The sequence below is a fragment of the Lasioglossum baleicum genome, chromosome 4 (assembly GCF_051020765.1).
Source record: "Lasioglossum baleicum chromosome 4, iyLasBale1, whole genome shotgun sequence".
Lineage (NCBI taxonomy): Eukaryota > Metazoa > Arthropoda > Insecta > Hymenoptera > Halictidae > Lasioglossum > Lasioglossum baleicum.
Window position 1 is genome coordinate 8381296 of NC_134932.1, and position 21442 is coordinate 8402737.

Below are 21442 nucleotides of genomic sequence, written 5' to 3' on the forward strand. Positions count from 1 at the left end.
ATGTGTACATATTTTGATATTTCGTAGAGGGCAGCATAAATGTTACGAACAATATATCCTAAATATATAAATTTATACAGTCAGACTTTATTTATGTTTTAAATATTATTATAGGTTATAGAAAATCGTAACAGTTATATTATTAGTTTTAAAATAAAATTATTGTTTCACATTTAGTAAGTAATATAATAATTTATTTTCAAAATTGATAGATGCTATTTATATAGGTGCTATATAGGCATTTATAATTTTATAAATACGCAATTATGTATTTGTAGGTGTGTTATTTGCATAGACTTACATAAATAGTCTATCAATAGTCTATTGGTATTGGTCTAGGTCTATGGTTATTTGGTATTTATATGTATAACATAACCCTCTCTGGTATAACATGCATAAAATATTTTCATTCATCAACGCTGGAAAAGAGCAGTCTATATAAATATTTACATAACATTTAAATAAATAGAGAGAAGAGATACAATCGAATATTTTCAGAAAAAATGCAATACTTTAAATATAGAAAATTTGCTACGGCATATTGTATAGTAAGAAATATGGGTAAGGGCACATTTTCAAATATTTATATATAAAAAGATTTTTTAGATCGCTCTTAACCTAATTACTTTTTCAACATTTGTATAAACTGTTATGCATACAATGAATATCTTCTTAGCAATTGTTAATTTTCATGTAACGTTACAATTACACTTTGCAGCTACTGTGAAAAGGTTTTATAGAAAAACAAATATTTTATCGAGTGAGGGAAAATTTGAAATTACACTTGATCAAAGGAAACTCAAGACACCGCAGGGGAAAACATTTGAAGTGAATAGCAAACCACTTGCATTAGCAGTAGCTGCAGAATGGGATGCACAGAAAGATGTTATTGATAGAGGCAACATGCACTTGGTAAATTTCTGTTTATATTTCATAATGTAACTTAATCAACGATATGATATTGTTCTATTAAATCCAAATTTATAGACAGCTCTGTGTAACACGGTACTAGATAATCCTCACAAACATACAAAACTTGATATGGCAAACTATATTGTTAACTGTTTGGAAATGGATACACTATTATATCACTCAAATGTAAGTAATATTATACATCTTTTACAAAATTGTAATGTCTTATAACTGGAGCGAGAATTATATTTCAGGAGACTGAATTGTATAAACTACAAGCTAAGAAATGGGACCCATTAGTACAATGGTTCTGTGATAATTATGGGGTAGATATAATGAAAACTAAAACTATAGAGGCTCCTACAGTGTCTACAGAAACTAAAGCAGTATTATTGAGACACTTAATGTCTTACAATGATAGTGCAGTATATGGTAAATAACTTTATTGTTAACATATACAAATACAATTTAATATATATATGTATATATATTGTTTTACATAGTAAATAATACTGTTTTATCAATAGGTTTCATGTATGGGGTAGACGCAATAAAATCTGTGATTCTTACATTAGCTGCAGTGGAAAGAGTGCTCAGTATAGAAGAAGCAGTAAAACTGTCACTTTTAGAGGAGGGTTTCCAGGTATCTATATGAATTTTGTTTTTGTTCACGAAATAATGTTAGACTTAATTATCTTTTCACTTTTTACTGTTGTTTTTTTTTTATCTATTACAGGCTTCTCACTGGGGGTCTGTGGAATGGCATCATGATCATAACAAATACGATTTACAGGCTCGTTTAGCTGCAGCAATCTTATTTGTGCATTTAAACTCTTGTTCAGCAACAAGTCGACCCAAAAATGATAATCAAAACATTAGTTAATATAGAAAGTTTTTGTACTATGAATAAATCGGAATATAATGAAATGGTAATAATATTTTGACTAGTTCGAAGAATGACACGTGGATGAATTGATAGAGGATAGCACTTCTACTGGTATGGAACAATCCGAACCCATCCATTCTTTTGTACAAATACAGCTGAAACGATTAATATGTAGTTTAATGAATGGATCAAATTCTGAAGATTCCACTAAAAAAGAATTTACCTATATGTAGCTCCGTGGTTCAAACATACAGCACCATTTTTACATGAATGGCGAATACATTCGTTACGATGACATTCTCCAACACCACGACCTGTTGCTGGACTGGAACTTGTTATTGGATAAATTGAACTAGCTGTGCGTATTTCAATGTCAAATATGCAACCAGAGAATCCAGTATGAAGAGGCAGATCATGGGGTAAATACTCAAAGTTTCTTGATTTATGACCACCTAAAGTAGTAATAATCTTTTTTTTTGCGTTATACCTTACTGAAAATTATACAGTGTGTCTCGTAACTTACAAATTATCTGAAGTCGTCACGTTACGAGACTCACCCTGTGTGTATAGGGTGAACCATGTATCGTGACCAGTAGAGATTACTCTGTTATTAGCAGTCCGATCGAAAATGTTTTTATTACATATAGCATGATGTTCATAATAAATGATGGACGGAAATGGTTCAAAATAAAAAAAAGACATTTTTTGCGATTTTTCTATGTTATGATACTTACCGAATTCACCTTGAAATCCTCTAACAGATAGGCGTAAAAAAATTATAGGTATATTTGCAAAAAACTGAAGGTGACCGTGAAAAATCATGAAAAAAAGAGTTGACAAAAAATTTGCTATAATCACGTGAAAGCTCCCTTGAAACCATGCTATACCCGATAAAAACATTTTCGATCGGACTGCTAATAACAGAGTAATCTCTACTGATCACGATTTGTGGTTCACCCTGTATACTGTATAAGCCAATAGCATTTTTTAATCTCGATAATTATCTCTATTATTACTAGACTGCGGATCTTTATGCAAAATAATAATTGTTTGTATCGATTACAAGAAATAGAAAATAAATTACTATTTCTTCCCTTAATGATTTTAACAGAGGAGAAATCATATACACTATAAATGCATAAAGATCCGTAGTCTAATTATTACATTCAACAAACGAAGCTATAAAATTGAGAGAACAAACCAATGTAGAGAATCGGTGACACGTCCAGACGAGTCATGGATCCAACCACTCGTCCAGTCACGTTACCTATGCCATCTACAGCGAGCCACGCATCTCGACCCCTTCTTCCAACCCGAACTGTGTGCGCTACATAACTCTTACTTGCTGTGGCTGTTATTGTTGCGGCGCTCAAAGGAACACTGGTAAATATTCTACGTACACCTACAAAGAAAAAGATCAAATTATAAACCGAAATAAAATGCGATGGTGGAACTTAACGATGCACTTGCGGTCTACCTGCTCCTAAATCCCAAGTTAACATGATGTAGCCACGAACGTATGTAACGGAGAGATGATCCGAGAGCTCCCGCCGTGTACCACTTTGTCCTAAGTAAGCTATTAGAGATATTTGATCGAAGGTTCGTGGTATGAGTTTCATCTTCAGCTCCATAGTGTCTTTTATAGAGTTTGATACACCGTAAGCAACATACGATGAGAATCCCGGTACAAGCACTGAGAATGATGGTCGAGTTATAACTGTATCTGGAAGGATGCAGAATGAAATTGCATAATTATATCTATGTATAATTCTGTCATCCACAATGCCATCGGAAAATATCCGTTTGTTTGAAACTAATTTCGAAGTATATAATTCCTCATGAATATGAGGGGTAACTTATTCTACATATACTCATACTACATATACTACATATATTCTACACATACCTCTTGAACGTTTTTTTATAATACTAACAATTAGACTGCGGATCTTTATGAAAAATAAAAATGTTTTACATTGATTGTGGGAAGTAGGAATAACGTAAAAATTGATTTCATCCCTTAACGACTTTGTTACAAACATTCTTGAATTTTTAAAATCTTTTACTGTTTTATATTTCACCCAACCAACTTCTTCATAAATGCATAAAGATCCGCAGTCTACTAATAATGATGAAATTGTTTTGAAGTGTGAAATGAATAGTCTATTATGGAGACATCATTACCTTCTTCGCATAAGAGTCCATGAGCTCCAAGCGGACAAACACAAACGAAACCTGACCCTGGTGAACTAATGCAAGTCGCTCCCAATGCACAAGGAATTTCATCGCATGTTGATCGCTCACAAAACGGGCCCGTATATCTGTCCAATCACACAACACTCTGTTTTTTGATATTTTTCGTAATAATTGACATTACAATTGTACATTGTTCAATAAGAATCTACAGCAGACATTGAAAGTCGAAAGTCCAAATTGGTTCAACATTTGTTGAATAGCGTTATTAGGTAATTCAGAATGTACATTATCTTACCCGGGTATGCACCTGCAGCGTATCGTGCCGTTTGTTTCCTCGCATGCACCGAAATTTTGACACGGATTTGAAAGACACAGAAACGATACACAATCTTCAATTTGAAACGTTTCTACAGAATCGTATATGAAATGCCGCGGAACATCGTTTACCTGTAAGAATGCCAAATAATAACGGATATATGCAATGAGCCTATAATTAAAACGAGCAAAACAACATAGAAAGAGGAGGCAAACCTTCAACGAGTCCATGCAACCAGTAAATCCCATGGAGACGTGTGAAAAATATTGTGTAAATACTAACGGTATGCCTCCTAAATGTAAATTGGCATGTCTCGGAAGATTTCCCTGTGAGGGCAATATTTGTTCACCGCTAACTGCCGTAGTCCCATTCACTAGTAATCGAGCAGAGCACTTATTGGTTTCGTTACGAATAAAGTACTGAAACCTACAATTCAGAGGAAAAGTAGTTAATACATTTACATGCGCTGAGAACTAATTAAATCGTGAATTTTATTAGCATACACGATTGTCGGAAAGTCGATACGTTAAAATATTTGATACAGGATTTAAAGAAATGTTCACGTTATGTTCACGAACCCCGTGAAAACAAGGTTTTAAGGAAATTTATACTACTGTACCTTGTATCAATGTCCACTTCGTACCCGTGGTCGATAGACGAATCTATCTCGCCGAGTAACATAGTTTCGAGTCCGCAGGAAAATTGGAATTTCAGCGAGCCGTACTCCAAGTACACCAACGCGTATTTCTCGTCATCGAAATACACGTGTAATATAATACCATCTTTAAAGCTTGTTCGCAATCTCACGAAAATCCTCAGAGATGTGTTATTGTCATTTGAAACTTCTACCTCAACACGTTGCCTCACGTAAGATTTCCCGTTGAATGCTGCCCGCGTTATACTCGGACCAGTTTTACAGTCACTGCGATTCGTACAGTTGCACTGCGATAACGCGATAAAATGTTAACACAATACCGACCAGTGATTGTTGCATTGTTTTGAAAAATCTATGGTACATGGTTAAATACTTTTTACTAGAACTTTCAATAGCGACAGCAAATTTCATTGTGAACTACCAAGTCACCCTCAATAACGTCATCTAATAGTTTCATTTAAGATTGCAATGCAAAAGAAAATTTCTATGCTTACGTTTGGTACAGCACAATTATTGAAAATCCTATTAATAGGCTTCCGGTAGGTACAGTGTTAATTATACGTTTTGTAAAAATAACAGAAGGTATATGAACCTTCAAATCCAGCGATTTTCGCCTGAATTTATCGTTCAATAAATTGTATCACGTTTAAAAATATGAACGATTAGGATACTCACGACACTATCGTTCTGTCCCGATGATACCGTGGGACTGGTGCACAATGTTCCCTGGCAATCGGTGCTACTTTGCACCGTAGTTGATGTCTGATCTCTCACGGAAGTTTGCTCCTCTTGACTGGTTGTACTGTTCTCCTCGAACATTGTCCTCGTGGATGTGCTAGTTGTTGCAAACGAAGAAGTGCTGCTCATAAATGGAGTTGTAGAATTTTCTAAATCCGTGCTCGAAGATCTAGATGAATGCGTAAACATCTCTTTGTCTGTGGACGATGCAGTTGTGGCTTTCGGAACGTCTCCGGTCGACGGATTCGCGTCTGAACTTTTGTTTCGCCAGAATTCTGTGAAACTTGAAGCCGACGTAATAGTAGAGAACAAAGTGCTTCTCTCGGCTCCAGTTGCCGTGGTTTCTTCGATGGTCCTCTCGGTGGACGTGGTAATCATAGAATATCTGGACGAAAACAAGGAACGTGTCCTGGGATGTTAAACACGTTGCAATTACTCTTATTTACCCTTAAAAGCTATCACAGCTGCAAGCTTTTCTCCTGCAAATTTTATTTTAAGGGGGTAGGCTGGTTTTATTTTCAGGATTGCAAGGGTGCTGGATTCGCCTGCTCATTTCTCGATAATACATAAGATGGGGTTTTTCAGTAATCAAAAGCGCTAGATAAAAGATCTGTATAGGCCGCGTTCGCATTCAAAAGTCCTACTTTTACGTTTACGTGGCGTAATTTGCATTATTCGGAGGCATGCAGCTGTGCATGTAGCTGCGACAACTACACATGCTGCCGAATAATGCAAATGACACATCCTAAACGAAAAAATAGGACTTTCGAGGGCGATCGCGGCCTAGATTGATATCTTTTATCTAGAACTTTTGACTACTGAAAAACCCCATCCATTATAGAGAAATGAGGAGACGCATCCCGTACCCTTGCAATCCTGGAAACAAGTCTATCCCCTTAACATTAGGTTTACGGAGCTCTAGAAATAACTATTTCACATTATTTTGTAAACATAACAAGAATGTGTCTATCCAAATTTTTGGCAATTTTTCCAATAATATATACCCAAAGAAATAAATTTGGTAAATAATTCCTCAGAGATGCATCTTTACAATCTTAGTAATCGCAAATTAAGAATATTAGAGTCCGTCATTTGACGGGTCCCGTAAGCCTAGTGTTAATATCGTCAGATAACTTTGCTCTATTTGCGTGCGAAATAAAGTTAGCGTACAGTGACAGTTCATTATAGCTTTTAAGGGTGAAGCATCTTGTAATGTTATATTGCTGTGCATTTTAATTGCAACACCAAGGAGGCATGAAGTTGTAGAATATTTCAGAATGGCAATTGAGCTTTGAATGCTTCCGAGTGAGACATTCAGCACAGTCGAGCAGAAATCTGATAAAAATACAATTCGAGAAGATCATAATCTTTCGCGATCGATAATCTTGACAATCGATTTCTGGAATAATATTCCTCGATTGACTCTGTAAAACTGTCACCCAGAGAAGATACGAATTGGATTAGATTCGTATGCAACGTAATCTAGTAGTCGTTAATCCATATGGATTGGGTATTCTTGGTGGTACAATTTTCAAACACACTATTTACTCTGTCGTTGGCGTGTATCTCGGCGTGTTACTCGTTTCAGAAGACATTGCCTCGCTGATGGTAACGGATGCTGCTCCGGTTCCTTCTCTTTGATAAGTCGTTTCAGTGATGGCACTTTCGTTACGAGATAACATCTCGGTAGCGTACTCATTTTCGATCTTCAACGTCTGAGATGTTGCAGAGACTTCGGTCGAGACATGGGGAAATGTTCGAGGCTCTAACGAGACCGTTTCGGTTTGAGACATTTCTTTGGTTGTGATAGAATATATCGAAGAAGCGTCAGTGAGAAGTGTGTTTGCATCCGTGCTACTGCTGCTGCTACTACCGAAGAAGTCATTTTTGTCAGTGGTCGACGTTGTTTCGGTGAAAGGGTACCATTTCGTGAAGGAACGGCTGGTCTCTTTGATCGACGTCGAGGATTCTGTTGTCGCGAAAGCAGTTGTCATTGACGATAAATCGGTTTCTGGCAGTGTTGGTGATCCCGATGGAAACGATATACCGGCAGTGGTTCTTTTATCGCTATCAGTCTCATAGGATTCCTCGGTCGGTGAAACCGTCGACGCTGGAAGATCATGCTGATCGCAGAATGGCCCGCTATAGTGTACAGGGCAGCCGCAGGTGAAACTGTTAATGCCGTCGATGCAGGTGCCGCCGTTCTTGCAATTCGCGAATTTCGATTCGCAATCGTCGTATTTCAGCTCGCACAATGCGCCGTGATAGTCTGGCACGCAGTAGCAAACCGATCGTTCATCCTCGAACAAACATACCGCATTGTTTTTGCAAGGATTTTCCTCGCAGGGCACGACAGCTTTGTCGCAGTCCTTGCCCGTGTACCCTTGTAAACAACAATGAAAACTAGTTACTCCGAGGATAGAATAAGGAACAAGTTTAATTCATCTGAATAACTTTAACACTAAACCTACCGACCATCAAAAGTGATTGACGTTTATAGTATTATAAAAATAAGAAGATTAAATACTGGAGTCACAAAATACATTCAATAGATTCCCATGAAAACACCTTTACAATTTCAATAATTGTCAATAAATAAAAAATTTAAAATGGGTCAATTGACTACTCGTGGTAGGTTTAGTGTTAAGGGGATAGACTCTCTCGTTTCTAGGGTTGCAAGGGAGCGGGATGCGCCTTCTTATTTCTCGATAATGCAAAGATGGGGTTTATCAGTAATCAAAAGCGCTAGATAAAAGATATCAATCTAGGCCGCGATCGCCCTTAAAAGTCCTATTCTTACGTTTAGAAGGCGTAATTTGCATTATTCGGCAGCATGTAGCTGTCGCAGCTTTATGCTTTCGAATAATGCTCATTTCTCGATAATGCAAAGATGGGATTTTTCAGTAGTCAAAAGGCGCTACATAAAAGATCAATCTAGGCCGCGATCGTCCTCAAAAGTCCTAATTTTACGTTTAACAGGCGTAATTAGCATTATTCGGCAGCATATAGCTGTCGCAGCTTTATGAAAATAAGCTAATTGACTTTTGAGGGCGATCGCGGCCTAGATTGATCTTTTACCTAGCGCTTGTGACTACCGAAAAATCCTATCTTCGAATCGAGAAATGAGAAGGCGCATCCCGCATCCTTGCAATCTTGGAAACAAGTCTACCCTCTTAAATACCGTAAAAATCCACAGTCCAATGGCAGCCAATAGCGCCAGAATTTATACTTACCGAAGAGACAAGCACAGGTGTAAGAAGAAGGCACGTTGATGCAGAGGCCACCGTTTTTGCAGGGCGACGTGATGCATTCGTCGACATCCTCGCCGCACAGCCGACCTGTCCATCCTTTGGTAGAGGGAACAGAATAATACGTTAATTGTTTTATGATGGTTATAGCGATCGTGGTACTTGCCTTCGAGACAACGACAAAAAAAGGAGAACCCAGGTCCCTCGACGCACTCGCCGCCGTTCTTGCATATGGTGTCGTTGCATACCGAGGCATCAATTTCGCAGTAGTCGCCTTGCGGGAAATGAAAGATGCTTTAGGACAGAATAAAAGGTACTGTGGTACAAATTCTTATGTATACCTGAATATCCGTCCGGACACTGGCAGGTGATGCCATCGTAATCGAGGCAAGTCCCGTTGTTCAAACAGGGTTGGTTCGAGCATTCGCTATACCTTTGCTCGCAATTCGTACCTATACACGCAATATGCAAAGAGAACTTGTGCGAGAGAATACATAATATTTTATAAGTGATATAATTGATTAACCCCTTGCCTGACAATGTCGTGTCTGACTCGTAATGAAGATTCTGAACAGATTCTGATAAAAATGTATGTTTATAATTTCCTTTAAACTGAAATAAAATTCTATTTTGGTTTCGTTATTGTACAGCTATTGGAGAACGTATAGGCATACAATAGATATAAATTTTCTCCTTCTTTTTAGGAAATTATGATCTACAAAACAGTTCTAATCACTGAAACCGTAAAATAAATCGGGGGGCAAGGGGTTAATAGAGTGCCTCATTAGTCGAGACACAACCAAAAAGAGGTGATTTCTTCAAGGGCAATGAAAAAATCAAAAAATCTTGTGCATCGTCATCGTTAAATGAATTAAAAAGATGAAGTGTGTCTAGTTGAGCAAATTGATTCGACCTCTTCTTGCGAATCTTTTACATTAACAGTTTCGTTTACGTGCTCCATGAGACTGTACAGCGAAGACATGATCATAATTTAATCATTTGTGTAAACACGCGAGCGCAGCGGCCCGATCATCACGCATGCGATGGGGAATGAACGCAGGGATCACGAGTTACCTACAAAACCCTCGGCACAGGTGCAATTATACGCTGCAACGGCGTCGTTGCACGTCCCTCCGTTTAGACATGGATTGGACCAGCAGTCGTCCCAATTGATCTCACAGTTTATTCCAGTGTAACCATCGATACAGTAACAAGAATATGAGCTGTATGCACAGAGTAAACGAATTTCTCATTAAACGCAAGTCATTTGGCTTATTTCTATCGTAATTATGCAATCCAACTAATTCTTTTTAAATGGAGCGAACATAAACTTGTTTTCAAGGGGTTGCGTAACGAAACAATGTCATGAACAAGTCATTTGGCTTCTTTCTATCATAATTCTGCAATCCAACTAATTCTTTTTAAATGGAGCGAACATAAACTTGTTTTCAAGGGATTTGCGTAATGTTTCTAACGAAACAATGCCTAATCTATAATGTAAACATTGAAAAATGATTAAATTAGTACCCGCTAATAATGAGAATAGCTAAGTAAAATGTCAAGTACGTTTGACGAATATTAATTATTGAATATTTTATACCGATATAAATTTGTAAAATGGGAACGGCAATTATTGATGGTTCAACCTAATATTTACAATCCAAGTATTTTCAATGACAAGGTACTCCAAAAATGAAAACATAATACGTGAATGATTTCTTCTTCTGTTTATGTACCTGTTAGCATCCTCTAAGCAAATGCCATACATGCAAGGCTCGCTACTGCAATTCAATCCTCGTGTAAGACCAATCGTTAAAGCCAGCACAGTCGTCAGCACAAGGGTTCGTTCATTCATGAATTTCTCAATCGACCATCTCGTGTGACGCATTCTAAATAAAAATTACGTAACTTGTGTACACAGTGGAAGTCGCGGAAAACATTATATATATATATATATATATATATATATGTATATATATATATATATTACTTTTCAAATATCATATATCCGAGATGAAATCCTTTCGTTAAGATAATGAGTTGTTGCATATGAAGTGTTAAATTGATTTTAATTCACTGTCGATATAATTGGAATCAGACTTTCTCAATACCAGAAATACATACTGTGATCAAATAGTGTTATCGTGAAAAAAATATTAGAAGATAGGAATACATTCAGAAAGGATTAGGGATGTAATGAATATTTAATATGAATTTCTTCTTTCCTTTCTAAAATAAGATAACGGATACCTAAATTCGATATATTTCATACAAACGTGTATTAAAGTTGTTACACGTACGTTTACGCAGTGCACACTGTAGGAAAACATTTCATATGCACCAACCGAACAGAAGGCGCTTTTATTTCGCCTGAATCATTCACTATCGATGGATCATCCATTGAGTACCGATTACCTTTTTATGTTTGTCGATCTTCAAATGAAACTAATGCCACGTAAACCGTCAGTAATACGATACTTTTCTCGGTTTACAGTTTACACTATCCCTTCAATGGTACTAACTCTATATAATATACATACTTGTTAGCATACAGTACTCCTCGCAGGTAGTCAGCTACCTGGTAGTCCTGGCAACGATCGCCTATACAAACGGTGTACGCTATGTGTTACGCTTGCGTGAAAATCTGCCGCATCGATACACAAATTACATTTCATTTGGAAAATATCTTAACAAATCGAGCAAAATCTTCTTCTGAAATTTTACAAATTCGAATGATTCTATGGAGCTTGAACAATTTTTTTCTACATTAATTTCAATGTGACTTCGTAAAAGAAAATCTCCTCTTCGCAATGATTAGACTGTGGACTTGATGCATTTATGGCAAAAATGAATGGGTGCAATTTAAAACAGTAGAAAGCTCACGATGATTTAAGATTGCAAATCTATTTTTCTCAGCTTGTTAAAATTATTAAAGTCAGAATATACTGTTTATGTGGCTTCAGTTACTTGCAATTGGTGCAAGCAATTTTTATTTTGCATAAAGATCCGCAGTCTAGCAATAACTCTTCGAAAGTCTATCTGCGAATTTTCCGCACGATCTTATTGTATAAAAAGTAATGGTCATCCGTTCTAGGGGTAAATCTGCACCTCTGGATCGGTGGACATTTGTAAGACTGCGGATCTTTATGCAAAATAAAAAATGTTTGCATTGATTGCAAGACACAGAAGCCAAATTAAAATTTCACTCTTCTTTTAATTATCTTATCAAGGTAAAACTAATACACTGGTGGCCTTAAATCTTTTTAATACCTCCACTGTTTTAAATTGTATGTTCCCATTTTTGTCATAAATGCATAAAATCCGTAGTCTAGTTATAAGAATATTAATTCTACACATATTATAAAATGTTACCGTACCTCGCCGTTACTCCATCGGATTAGGCGATGTACCTGTAAAGGACTTATAGCAAGCAAAAAACGCATGCGAATCGTCAGCCCCGATAGATCGACAACACGTGCGGCGGATCCATCGAAGCAACGAGCGGACTACCCTTATAAATCACATGATTGATGACCGTAGACAATGCCAAAAGGAATTTCTTTGACAGTTTCCCCACTTCTCAACCTAAGGTCCTTCCGACACACCTCCGTCCAATTAACAAACGCAACATTTCCCACCCTTAACCATTCATGAAAAACCGAGGTGACAACCGCAGTATTATTTTAACCGTGGTCGGAGTAAATTCTTCCCGTTCGCTGTCATGATTTCGGAAAGTGTGTTGTGTAGTGTTCAGTGATTGTGTAGAAGTGTGGTGTTTTGTGCTTCATCGTTAATAAGACGTATTCGCGAAAATGGCAGTGTCCACTTGATCCGACGGAGGAACAGAAGATTCTGAAAAAGTAAGTACCTATACTTGACATTCGTATTTTATAATGTAGGATTAATATTCTTATGTGTAAGAATGGATATAAGGTATTCTTTCACATTTTGCAACTTCATGATTCGAATGGGAAGGGAGACGATCACTTGGTACGGGCCTAGCGACGAATGTCCCTTTTTTCACGATCGGGTGGACTGTAGTACATAGTAGGCTTTTGTCTACAACGTATAATTCTACACAATCAAATTTTGCAAGAACTTTAACAGTTTATATCTCAATAACTATTTGTTTGCGACATGTGGCTCCTTTCAAACTGTTTCTCTTCTCGATGAGTAGAAGGTATTGATGTATAAACAAACTTTAACAACAATTTTCTTTGTTATAAACAATTTTGCGGCAAGTTTCTCTTACAAATGTCTACCGATCCAGAGGTGTAGATTTAGCCCTAGAACGGATGACCATTACTTTTTATACACCCTGTACCTTAAATAGGAAATATTACACTGGCGAAAATTCGGAAACTTCGGCAAAGCTTTCTCTCGAGTAAGCGCTAAATATTTATACAAAATACATGTGTCTATTAAGACTGTATTTTCATACAGACCTTCTGAAAACATGACCTTTCACGCGATCCAAATGCTACACGATGTCATCGCTCTCGTCACCTACAGTTAAGCGTGTAGTATAATTAAGTATTCATTCATCTCTTGAGCTTCGGGTCAATGTGACGTTGGCATGCACGAAGTCTTCTACAGAAAAACGAATATTTGCTATTCTTCCAAATTATTCAACCACGTTAAGGATGAATTTTTCTTACTAATAAGCAGACTGCGGATTTTATCCATTTATGACAAAAATGGGCACGTACAATATAAAACAGTCGACGTGTTAAAAATATTTAAAGACATGAATGTATTAGTTTCAGCTTAATAGGATAATTAAAAGAATACAATTTTTATTTGGCTCCTGTGTTCTGCAATCAATGCGATTATTTTTTGTTTTGCATAAAGATCCGCAGTCTACTGATAAGAGACATCGATTTATTAACAGTTTTGTTTAAAAGAACAAATTAAATGTTTATACAGGGTGTCCCAGCTAACTTGACCACCTTGAATATCTTTGTTGTTTTTAAAGATACGTCAAATGTCTGAAGGACAAAGTTGAATGGTAAAACGGGGCTCATAAGATACCAACAAAAATTTTTTTTTCATGTAATTTTTTATGAGATTTCAAGGTCACCTTCATTTTTTTAAAATGGAATGAGGTATTTTCTAATACCTCAATCGATGCAGCTGGACATTCGTTATAAAAAAGTACTAACCTATGTATGTCGAAAAGTTAGTAGTTCAGGAGATATTTCAATTTAAATAGCTCTAAAATACCATTAGTGTCGTACTAAGACGTTAGTGTTTACTTACTTATGTAACGTCTTAGTACGACAGTAATGGTATTTTAGAGTTTTTTAAATTGAAATATCTCCCGAACTACTAACTTTTCGACATACATAGGTTAGTACTTTTTTATAACGAATGTCCAGCTGCATCGATTGAGGTATTAAAAAATACCTCATTCCATTTAAAAAAAATGAAGGTGACCTTGAAATCTCATAAAAAATTACATGAAAAAAAAATTTTTGTTGGTATCTTATGAGCCCCATTTTACCATTCAACTTTGTCCTTCAGACATTTGACGTATCTTTAAAAACAACAAGGATATTCAAGGTGGTCAATATAGCTGGGACACCCTGTATATTAACAGTCTTAAATTGAAAAAATGAAATCCGAAATTAAAGAAATGAATTGCTGCTTTTAAACCAAGCATTGGTTTGAAATCTTAAGGAAATAAATAATGGTACGTCAAACCAGACGGCTGCAAAGTAGGTTGCATGCGTTGCAAGTATGTATATGTAGTTATCCGAATGCTCGGGAATTTCTATGTAAGCTTCATGTGCTCAATCTAATTCTACACATGCAGCTTAGCAACAATATACCATGGCGTAGCTTAGTTTGGAATAAGTTCTAAGGACTGTGCTTGATGTTTATTGCCTTTATTTTCTTTCGCTGTGGTGTGCATTTCGAAGGTATTATTTTTAGCGTACAAGTCGATCGGTACATTCTATTTTGCTAGGTCGTTATATATCTCGTCGTAGACAATTTGACTTATATTGTTGGCCATTCCATGAATCAAAGACAAATAGAGATTAATTGTATAACGGTCGCAAGATTTATCACGAGTATTTGGATTCTAAAGTATGCTAGAACTAAAATATACACAAGTGAACTTTAAAATTTCAAATCTTTAATTTGTCACAGTTCTCTCTCGCGCAACACGTTGCGTATAAAATGATAGAGTAATTTCGGTATTTTAAGGTAAAATAGAGCCCAAGTTTTTCTTCAACTAATGAACTTTAATGAATAAGATATTTTCCCTTTTGTCCGATGATCTTTTGCCAAAAAGACTAAATAAGAAAATATTTCATTGATTAAAGTTCATCGGTTGAATAAAAAAATTCGGTTTTTTACTTCACCTTAAAATACCGACATTACTTTCTTGCCAACCCAATAGATGCACAATTTTTACCAAAATAATTGACAGATTAATTGATATTAATTTGTAATCGTTCCGTGAATAAAAATCGCGTCTCCTTTTATCATGCGAAAACATGATTGTGGTGTGTCTAATACCATATAAATCATATTCTATCTCTATAAATATAATTATTAAAATATACATAATAAGTATAGAGTGCGGATGTTTATACAATTTTCAATTTTTGTAAACAAATTTTAAGAAAGTGGTACCAAATAAGATTCTATTCATTGATAATAACTAACTTCTGTTGAATTTGATACTCCAGCATTTAAAAAAAAATTTTAGAAATCACAAATGCATAAAGATCTGCAGTCTAATAATAAGTATCCATTGTAAGCTTAAACGTTAGTTTGTTCGTTCGTATTCGTTCGATTCGTACAAATACAAATGTATAAAAGAAAGGTTTAAAATGTGCTTAACGTTTGCAAGCGGTGCGTATACTTCCGAACAGCCTACGTGAATGAAGGATAGCATAACTTATGACAAGCTAGATGAAGATAAGATCAATTATTTCCCTATTTATATTCCGGCTACTGTATATAGCAGGAGAGGATGCATGAATGCGAGCACTACCTCGAACACCGTGGTCGAAGGCGGTTCGTCGGTTCTTCGAAGTTCCTCTCTTTCCTTCGTGGTGACCGGTGAACATGAGTTTCCCGAGTATCGTGGATCCGGAGCAAGTGAAGGAATTGTTGATATCCCATTTGAAAGAGAACAAAATTCTTGTCAGTGATCCGTTACCATGGACCGTTGGCTACTCGAAATTGGGCGGCCGTGGATTGTTTGCTACCAGGAACATAGATCCCAACGAGCTGATCTTCGTCGATGCACCCCTAATTATCGGGCCAAGGTGTGCGGGCAGTAAACTTCCGGTTGGTACCCGTTCTTACAATTATCAAATATTCTGACGTTCCATAAACTCGTTTATGCTACGTTGCTGCATAAGTTCTGCCCGCCTTTCGTTCCCATGAATAGTTCTCATTGCGACCTATCGGTTAATTATTACTAGACTGCGGATTTTATCCGTTTACGACAAAAATGGGCACGCACAATATAAAACAGTGGACGTATTAAAAATATTTAAGGGCATTAATGTATTAGTTTCAGCTTAATAGGATAATTGAAAGATTTTTAATTTGCATAAAGATCCGCAGTGTAATTATTACATTGTATTTCTTAATAGACTTTGTTTCTTTTATTTGCGAGGTGTCATCATTGACAACTGCCAGATAGATTTCAGATGCTCAGTGTTCAGTGATTCACAACTCAAATAATATCTTATGTTTGCTGAATTTGTGAATTGAGATCAATTATACTTTACAAAATTGGAAGCTAGATGAATAATTAAAGTGTAGGAGTCGCCGTAAATAACATTGGAAAACATCTAGTTCGGAATAGGTACAAGCTGTTTTAAAATATCTAATTTATAATACGACTTGTTCTAACGGATAGAGTTTATGCATCAACTGAATAAAAATTTTTTGTTTTCATTTATAAACGTCACTGTGAATGTTTAAACGTTTAAGTGTGGCTACATGATATTTTTCACCTGTGTTTCCGTGTTATATAAGTTCGTTTATTTATAAGAAACGGACTAACTAAGATCTGCTCTCTCTCTATTCAATATATTTTAGTGGCAAGAGTATTCGCACACGCGGATAAAATTAATGCGAGACACTTTTATTGAGTTTTTAATAACGTTTTCGTGCAATATCGTTACATCCATTCAAAATTAAGTTCGTAGCCGATAGTATTTGATGATTAACGCCAAGCCTGCCACGTTCAAGTGACCGATTTTTTATCTTGTAATTATTAAAATTACTAAACTGTATTCGCGAATAGTAACGAAATAAATTTCGCAACACTTACAATTCGCGATAACTTAGCAGTTTAGTGTTAAGAACTCTACTCCAATTATTCATAACTAGACAACGGATGTTTATGCAATTTTTAATTGTTGTAGGCAAATTTTAAGAAAGTGGGAATGAAATCTTATTTTCAGTGGGTAGTAGCCTTTGTAGATCTGCGATAAATAAAAATCGTATTAAATTCTGTGAAATTTTATATTTTAGCATCTCTTGAACATTTTTAATCGCGAGGGGTCAAATGACCCATTTTAGAATATTTATTTGACAGTTATTGAAATTGTGAAGGTGTTTTCATTGGAATTTATTGAATATATTTTTTGTGAAAATCGCACAAAATATAAATAAATTTAAACTTGTTATTTTTATAATACTATACACATCAGTCACTTTTGATGGTCGGTAGGTTTAGTGTTAAAGAAGAAGATAAGTTCTTAAAATAAACGGTCAAGATTAAAAAAAAATCTACCACGCTGCATGACTAACGCAACGCAGTAAAATTCTGAAGCGGCTGAACGTGGCATATTGTAAACGTTTGAATGTTGTTCGTAGACGTTTCAAGTGAATTATGAAAAATTCGTTTATGGCAAACGGAATAGTTAATTGCACGGTTGTAAACGGTTGAAGCTAGAGTTCTAGTGTGCAAGCATCTGCAGATGTGCGTGTGCTGTTACAAGAACGAGTGTCCGCTGTTTCCGTGCGACCGTGGATGCGGCTTGCCGGTCTGCTCGGTGCAATGCGAAAATTCACCGAAGCATGTGGACTACGAATGCAAGTACCTGAGGTCGTTGGTACCAACTTGCGGAACCGACTGGTCCCTCGACCTGCTGCTGTCTGTGATACCGATACGAGGATTGTTCATGTCAGAGCAACAACGAAAATGCATGGCCGGGTTTCAGTGGGACCAAAGTCATATCGCTTGCTACGAGGTACGATTATTTATTTTATAACACGATATATGAGAACAGATGATTATGAGAATATTCGAATACAGAGATTTGAGGCTCTCGCAGCCTAGCATCCAAGCTTTTCATAGAACAAATTGGTAAGTAAGAAGATCAAATGCATTTTACTCTAGAACTTAGAAATACTTAGGTATTGATCCATTTGCGACTGAACAGTCTCACAATCTAAACACCACTGTTTGATTTTATTTTTCTAGAGTTTGGATTAGTTATTACTTTAGCGGTAGACTTCTCTGATAACGTTACCAACAAATTATACTGTGTTCTGCCTGTGTCTTGCAATTTTAATTAGTTATTTTTACGTTTCCCGATTTTGTAATCATAGCGCTAGGTAGATTCAGTTTAAAAATCCGCAATGTGTGTCTGGTATGCGTAGACAAAGCAACGATGCAGTCCAGTGGTTTTACTGTGAATGCAGGGTTTATAAGAAGTGTAGGAATAATACATGCCTTCATATACTTATTACTAGACAGCGGATGTTTATGCAAAATAAAAATTCTCCACCTCAATTACAACTAACCGGAGCGACTTGGAAATTTATTTTCTCTCGTAATATGTTGAATGGGTTGAAAATAATATTCTAATATTTTTATTATTTTAAATTACACCTACTTATTTATTGTAATAAATGCATAAAATCCACTGTCTATTACTGAAAGCTACTTGTAAATACTTGCATGCGTAGTAAATGTTCTTCTTTTCAAAGAGCATCTATGAAATAAAACTTTTCTACCTAAACTGTAACAAACTGGAATGAGATAGAAATTGATTTTCTCTCTTAATGGGTTTGACAGATTTGGAAACGGTATAACAGTGTCTTCTAATGTTTTTACTGTATCAAAATCCACTGTCTAATTATCAGGTATCGGTTTGAATTTATGAAAGGAATATATGAGTCAAACTGTTATTCTGTTAAACGAAATTTTACCGTACGAAAAATGTACAAAAGTAGATAGATGATTTTTTTTGCGTGTATCACGATTCTAATTAATGAATTTCCGGGAACAAGACCGAACTACTGCAACGGAATGTAGCAAATCCACCGAGCGAGGAGGAACTGGAGTTAATGAAACGCGTTTGCGGAACATTCGCTACGAACGCGTTTGAAACGGTCAGCGTCCAAGATAAGGATCACTCCTCGAGTTTACGCGGACTCTATCCTATGGGGTCATTGCAGAACCACTGTTGCATACCAAACACGAGGCACCATTTCGATAGCGAACAACGACTCTACGTGAACGCTGCGCTTCCGATTTCCGCAGGAGATGAGCTTACTATGTCTTACACGAGTTTATTCTGGGACACGACATTACGTCGACATTTTTTAAGTGTCACCAAACATTTCTCCTGCGCTTGCAAACGGTGCAACGATCCTACGGTAAATCTACGAAAAAATCTTTCAGTTGATAAAAAAAACAACTGTTCGATTATCCTGATTTCTATAATTTAAACACTACCACTAAAAAATATCCGGACACTTACGAAATATTTAATAACAACGCCTAAAAGTTACTTAACACATCACCGGCCGGTAATTATTGCATAATTTTGAAAAATCTGTGGTACATGGCTAAACACTTTTTAATGGAACCTTCAATAGCAACAGCAATTTTCATTGTGAACTAACAAGTCACCCTCCATAATAGTTTCATTTAAGTCTGCAATGTAAAAGAAAATTTCTATGCTTTAATTTTGGTACAGCACAATTATTTAAAATCCTATTAATTGGCTTCCGGTGTCTAAAATAGTGACTAAAAATCGATCTTTGTTACTTTGTTAGAAATGAAACAAAGTGAACTATACATATAAATTATATTATTGCATTTTCATTATACATATAATTTGTATATAAAAATAAATTGTATTGTGCTATGATACCACAATATACATAATAATAATAATTATAAGTGACAAAATTGTTCTAAACATTTTTCCTACTAACTTATATAAAGTACGTTTTCTAGAGAAAAAGAAAGTGTCCGGATACTTTTGAGCGGTAGCGTATATCGCAAGTAACCGATTTATGTATTAATTTTTTTGCAAATTTCGAACCTACAACAAGTTAACGTGATTTTTGTGTAACATTAGGAATTTGGATCTAGATTAGGAGCGCTTTTATGCGCATCCGAAGAGTGTTCCGGAAACTTGCTACCTCGGGATCCACTCAATACGGCGTCCCCCTGGAACTGTGATAAATGCTCCATTGTTATGAGTAATCGACAGGTGTTTATGCATTAATTTAAATATTTAAGTAAAATTAAATAGTCTTTAGCATTTTCTAAATTAAAATAAATAACGTGTTTTAACTAAGTTAAAAAATATTTGAAATATCCACAACTATGGATCTATAGAAGATACAGTAAATATTAAAGATAATTACAAAATCTGTATAGATTTTGAACTTAAAAAACTTAAAGAAACTATAAACTTATTTCTTTTTAGATAGCTTCGATTCGTTCTAGTTTATCATCTATAATGGCAAATGCTTTATATAAGGCTCCGCGCGAGATCTATAACTTTATGCAAAAGAAGCTTCAACTAGTGATTCCAATCACTAATTACCTTGTTATGGATATAAAATTCCGAATTATTTCATATTACGGTAGAGCTGAAGGAGTACAGTGGGCAGGTATTGAATCGTATTAATATAATCTATTTTAGAAATATCAAAATATTTTTATTTATCGGAACACTATAATTAGATTTAACTGATGCGGAGCTTGACGTGAAGGCCAAATGCTGCAAAGACTTACTCTCCACCTTAAACACTTTGAATTGCGGTGATTGTAAGAAAAAAGGTAATCTGTTACATAAAAAAAGCTTAAAATAGTGTTTCACTATTTTTTCTGCAAATAAGATAATTTTCTTAACATTTTAGGTCTTATTTTGTACGAGCTATATTGCACAAACATGGAAAAGATGAAAAGATTACGACAGCAACAGAACGTTAGAAATGAACAAGCACAGTTTTCTGTACAGGTGTTTATATTATTTATTTATTTATACTGCGATACTAGCTCTTATATTTACATCATGTACTTTTTCTCAGTATGATGAAAACGAGCGTATATTGAAGGCAGCAATGACCATACTGCAGAATGATGTTGTGGCAGCCGTTAACTACGAGTATGATAAAAAGATTTTTAAACAATGTTAATTGTTGTTTCAAGAGTAATACAAAAAATATACATTTTATGACAAAGGAAAGTAATTATCTCCTGATATCGA

At 35.7% G+C, this 21442-nt stretch overlaps 3 protein-coding genes across 7 annotated transcripts; 2 read left to right on the top strand and 1 right to left on the bottom strand.

The window, feature by feature from the left end:
- Positions 1-20: 20 nt before the first annotated feature.
- L(2)k14505 (ATP synthase mitochondrial F1 complex assembly factor 2 homolog l(2)k14505) lies at positions 21-3256 on the top strand. Of its 2 annotated transcripts, XM_076422855.1 has the most exons (9): positions 21-176; positions 279-561; positions 719-912; positions 988-1098; positions 1167-1344; positions 1440-1555; positions 1649-1909; positions 2032-2217; positions 3008-3256. In XM_076422855.1, exons 2-7 carry the CDS (start codon positions 504-506, stop codon positions 1793-1795), a joined length of 804 nt encoding a protein of 267 aa, XP_076278970.1. In that variant the 5' UTR covers positions 21-176; positions 279-503; the 3' UTR covers positions 1796-1909; positions 2032-2217; positions 3008-3256. The 2 variants fall into 2 exon arrangements, with proteins under 2 accessions (XP_076278970.1, XP_076278969.1); XM_076422854.1 differs by having other exon boundaries at positions 1649-2217.
- Positions 1814-11824, bottom strand: Eys (eyes shut). 2 transcript variants are annotated; one of them, XM_076422844.1, is made up of 16 exons: positions 11367-11624; positions 10688-10840; positions 10026-10174; positions 9293-9403; positions 9118-9225; positions 8937-9050; positions 7252-8086; positions 5641-6088; positions 4930-5252; positions 4526-4736; positions 4290-4441; positions 3983-4119; positions 3276-3521; positions 3000-3200; positions 2022-2250; positions 1814-1953 (listed from the first exon to the last, which is right to left on the bottom strand). In XM_076422844.1, exons 2-16 carry the CDS (start codon positions 10837-10839, stop codon positions 1857-1859), a joined length of 3513 nt encoding a protein of 1170 aa, XP_076278959.1. In that variant the 5' UTR covers position 10840; positions 11367-11624; the 3' UTR covers positions 1814-1856. The 2 variants fall into 2 exon arrangements, with proteins under 2 accessions (XP_076278959.1, XP_076278958.1); XM_076422843.1 differs by having other exon boundaries at positions 4290-4736; positions 11367-11824.
- Positions 11825-14348: 2524 nt separating this feature from the next.
- On the top strand, positions 14349-21421 carry LOC143207778 (SET domain-containing protein SmydA-8). Of its 3 annotated transcripts, none has more exons than XM_076421553.1 (8): positions 14349-16256; positions 17906-18178; positions 19224-19592; positions 20303-20437; positions 20657-20843; positions 20917-21012; positions 21093-21193; positions 21264-21421. In XM_076421553.1, exons 1-8 carry the CDS (start codon positions 16032-16034, stop codon positions 21369-21371), a joined length of 1494 nt encoding a protein of 497 aa, XP_076277668.1. In that variant the 5' UTR covers positions 14349-16031; the 3' UTR covers positions 21372-21421. The 3 variants fall into 3 exon arrangements, with proteins under 3 accessions (XP_076277668.1, XP_076277670.1, XP_076277669.1); XM_076421555.1 differs by having other exon boundaries at positions 16119-16256; positions 17881-18178; XM_076421554.1 differs by having other exon boundaries at positions 16120-16256; positions 17877-18178.
- The last annotated feature ends 21 nt before the right edge of the window (positions 21422-21442 follow it).

Coding starts and splice junctions, on each gene's coding strand:
- LOC143207778 (XM_076421553.1), top strand. CDS start 16,032: ATGAGTTTCCCGAGTATCGTGGATCCGGAGCAAGTGAAGGAATTGTTG. Junction 16,257..17,905: donor GTGCGGGCAGTAAACTTCCG/GTTGGTACCCGT, acceptor AAGCATCTGCAG/ATGTGCGTGTGCTGTTACAA. Junction 20,844..20,916: donor TGAAGGAGTACAGTGGGCAG/GTATTGAATCGT, acceptor CACTATAATTAG/ATTTAACTGATGCGGAGCTT.
- Eys (XM_076422843.1), bottom strand. CDS start 10,839: ATGCGTCACACGAGATGGTCGATTGAGAAATTCATGAATGAACGAACC. Junction 5,253..5,640: donor CGGGACAGAACGATAGTGTC/GTGAGTATCCTA, acceptor GCGTTATCGCAG/TGCAACTGTACGAATCGCAG. Junction 2,251..2,999: donor GTCACCGATTCTCTACATTG/GTTTGTTCTCTC, acceptor TTACTACTTTAG/GTGGTCATAAATCAAGAAAC.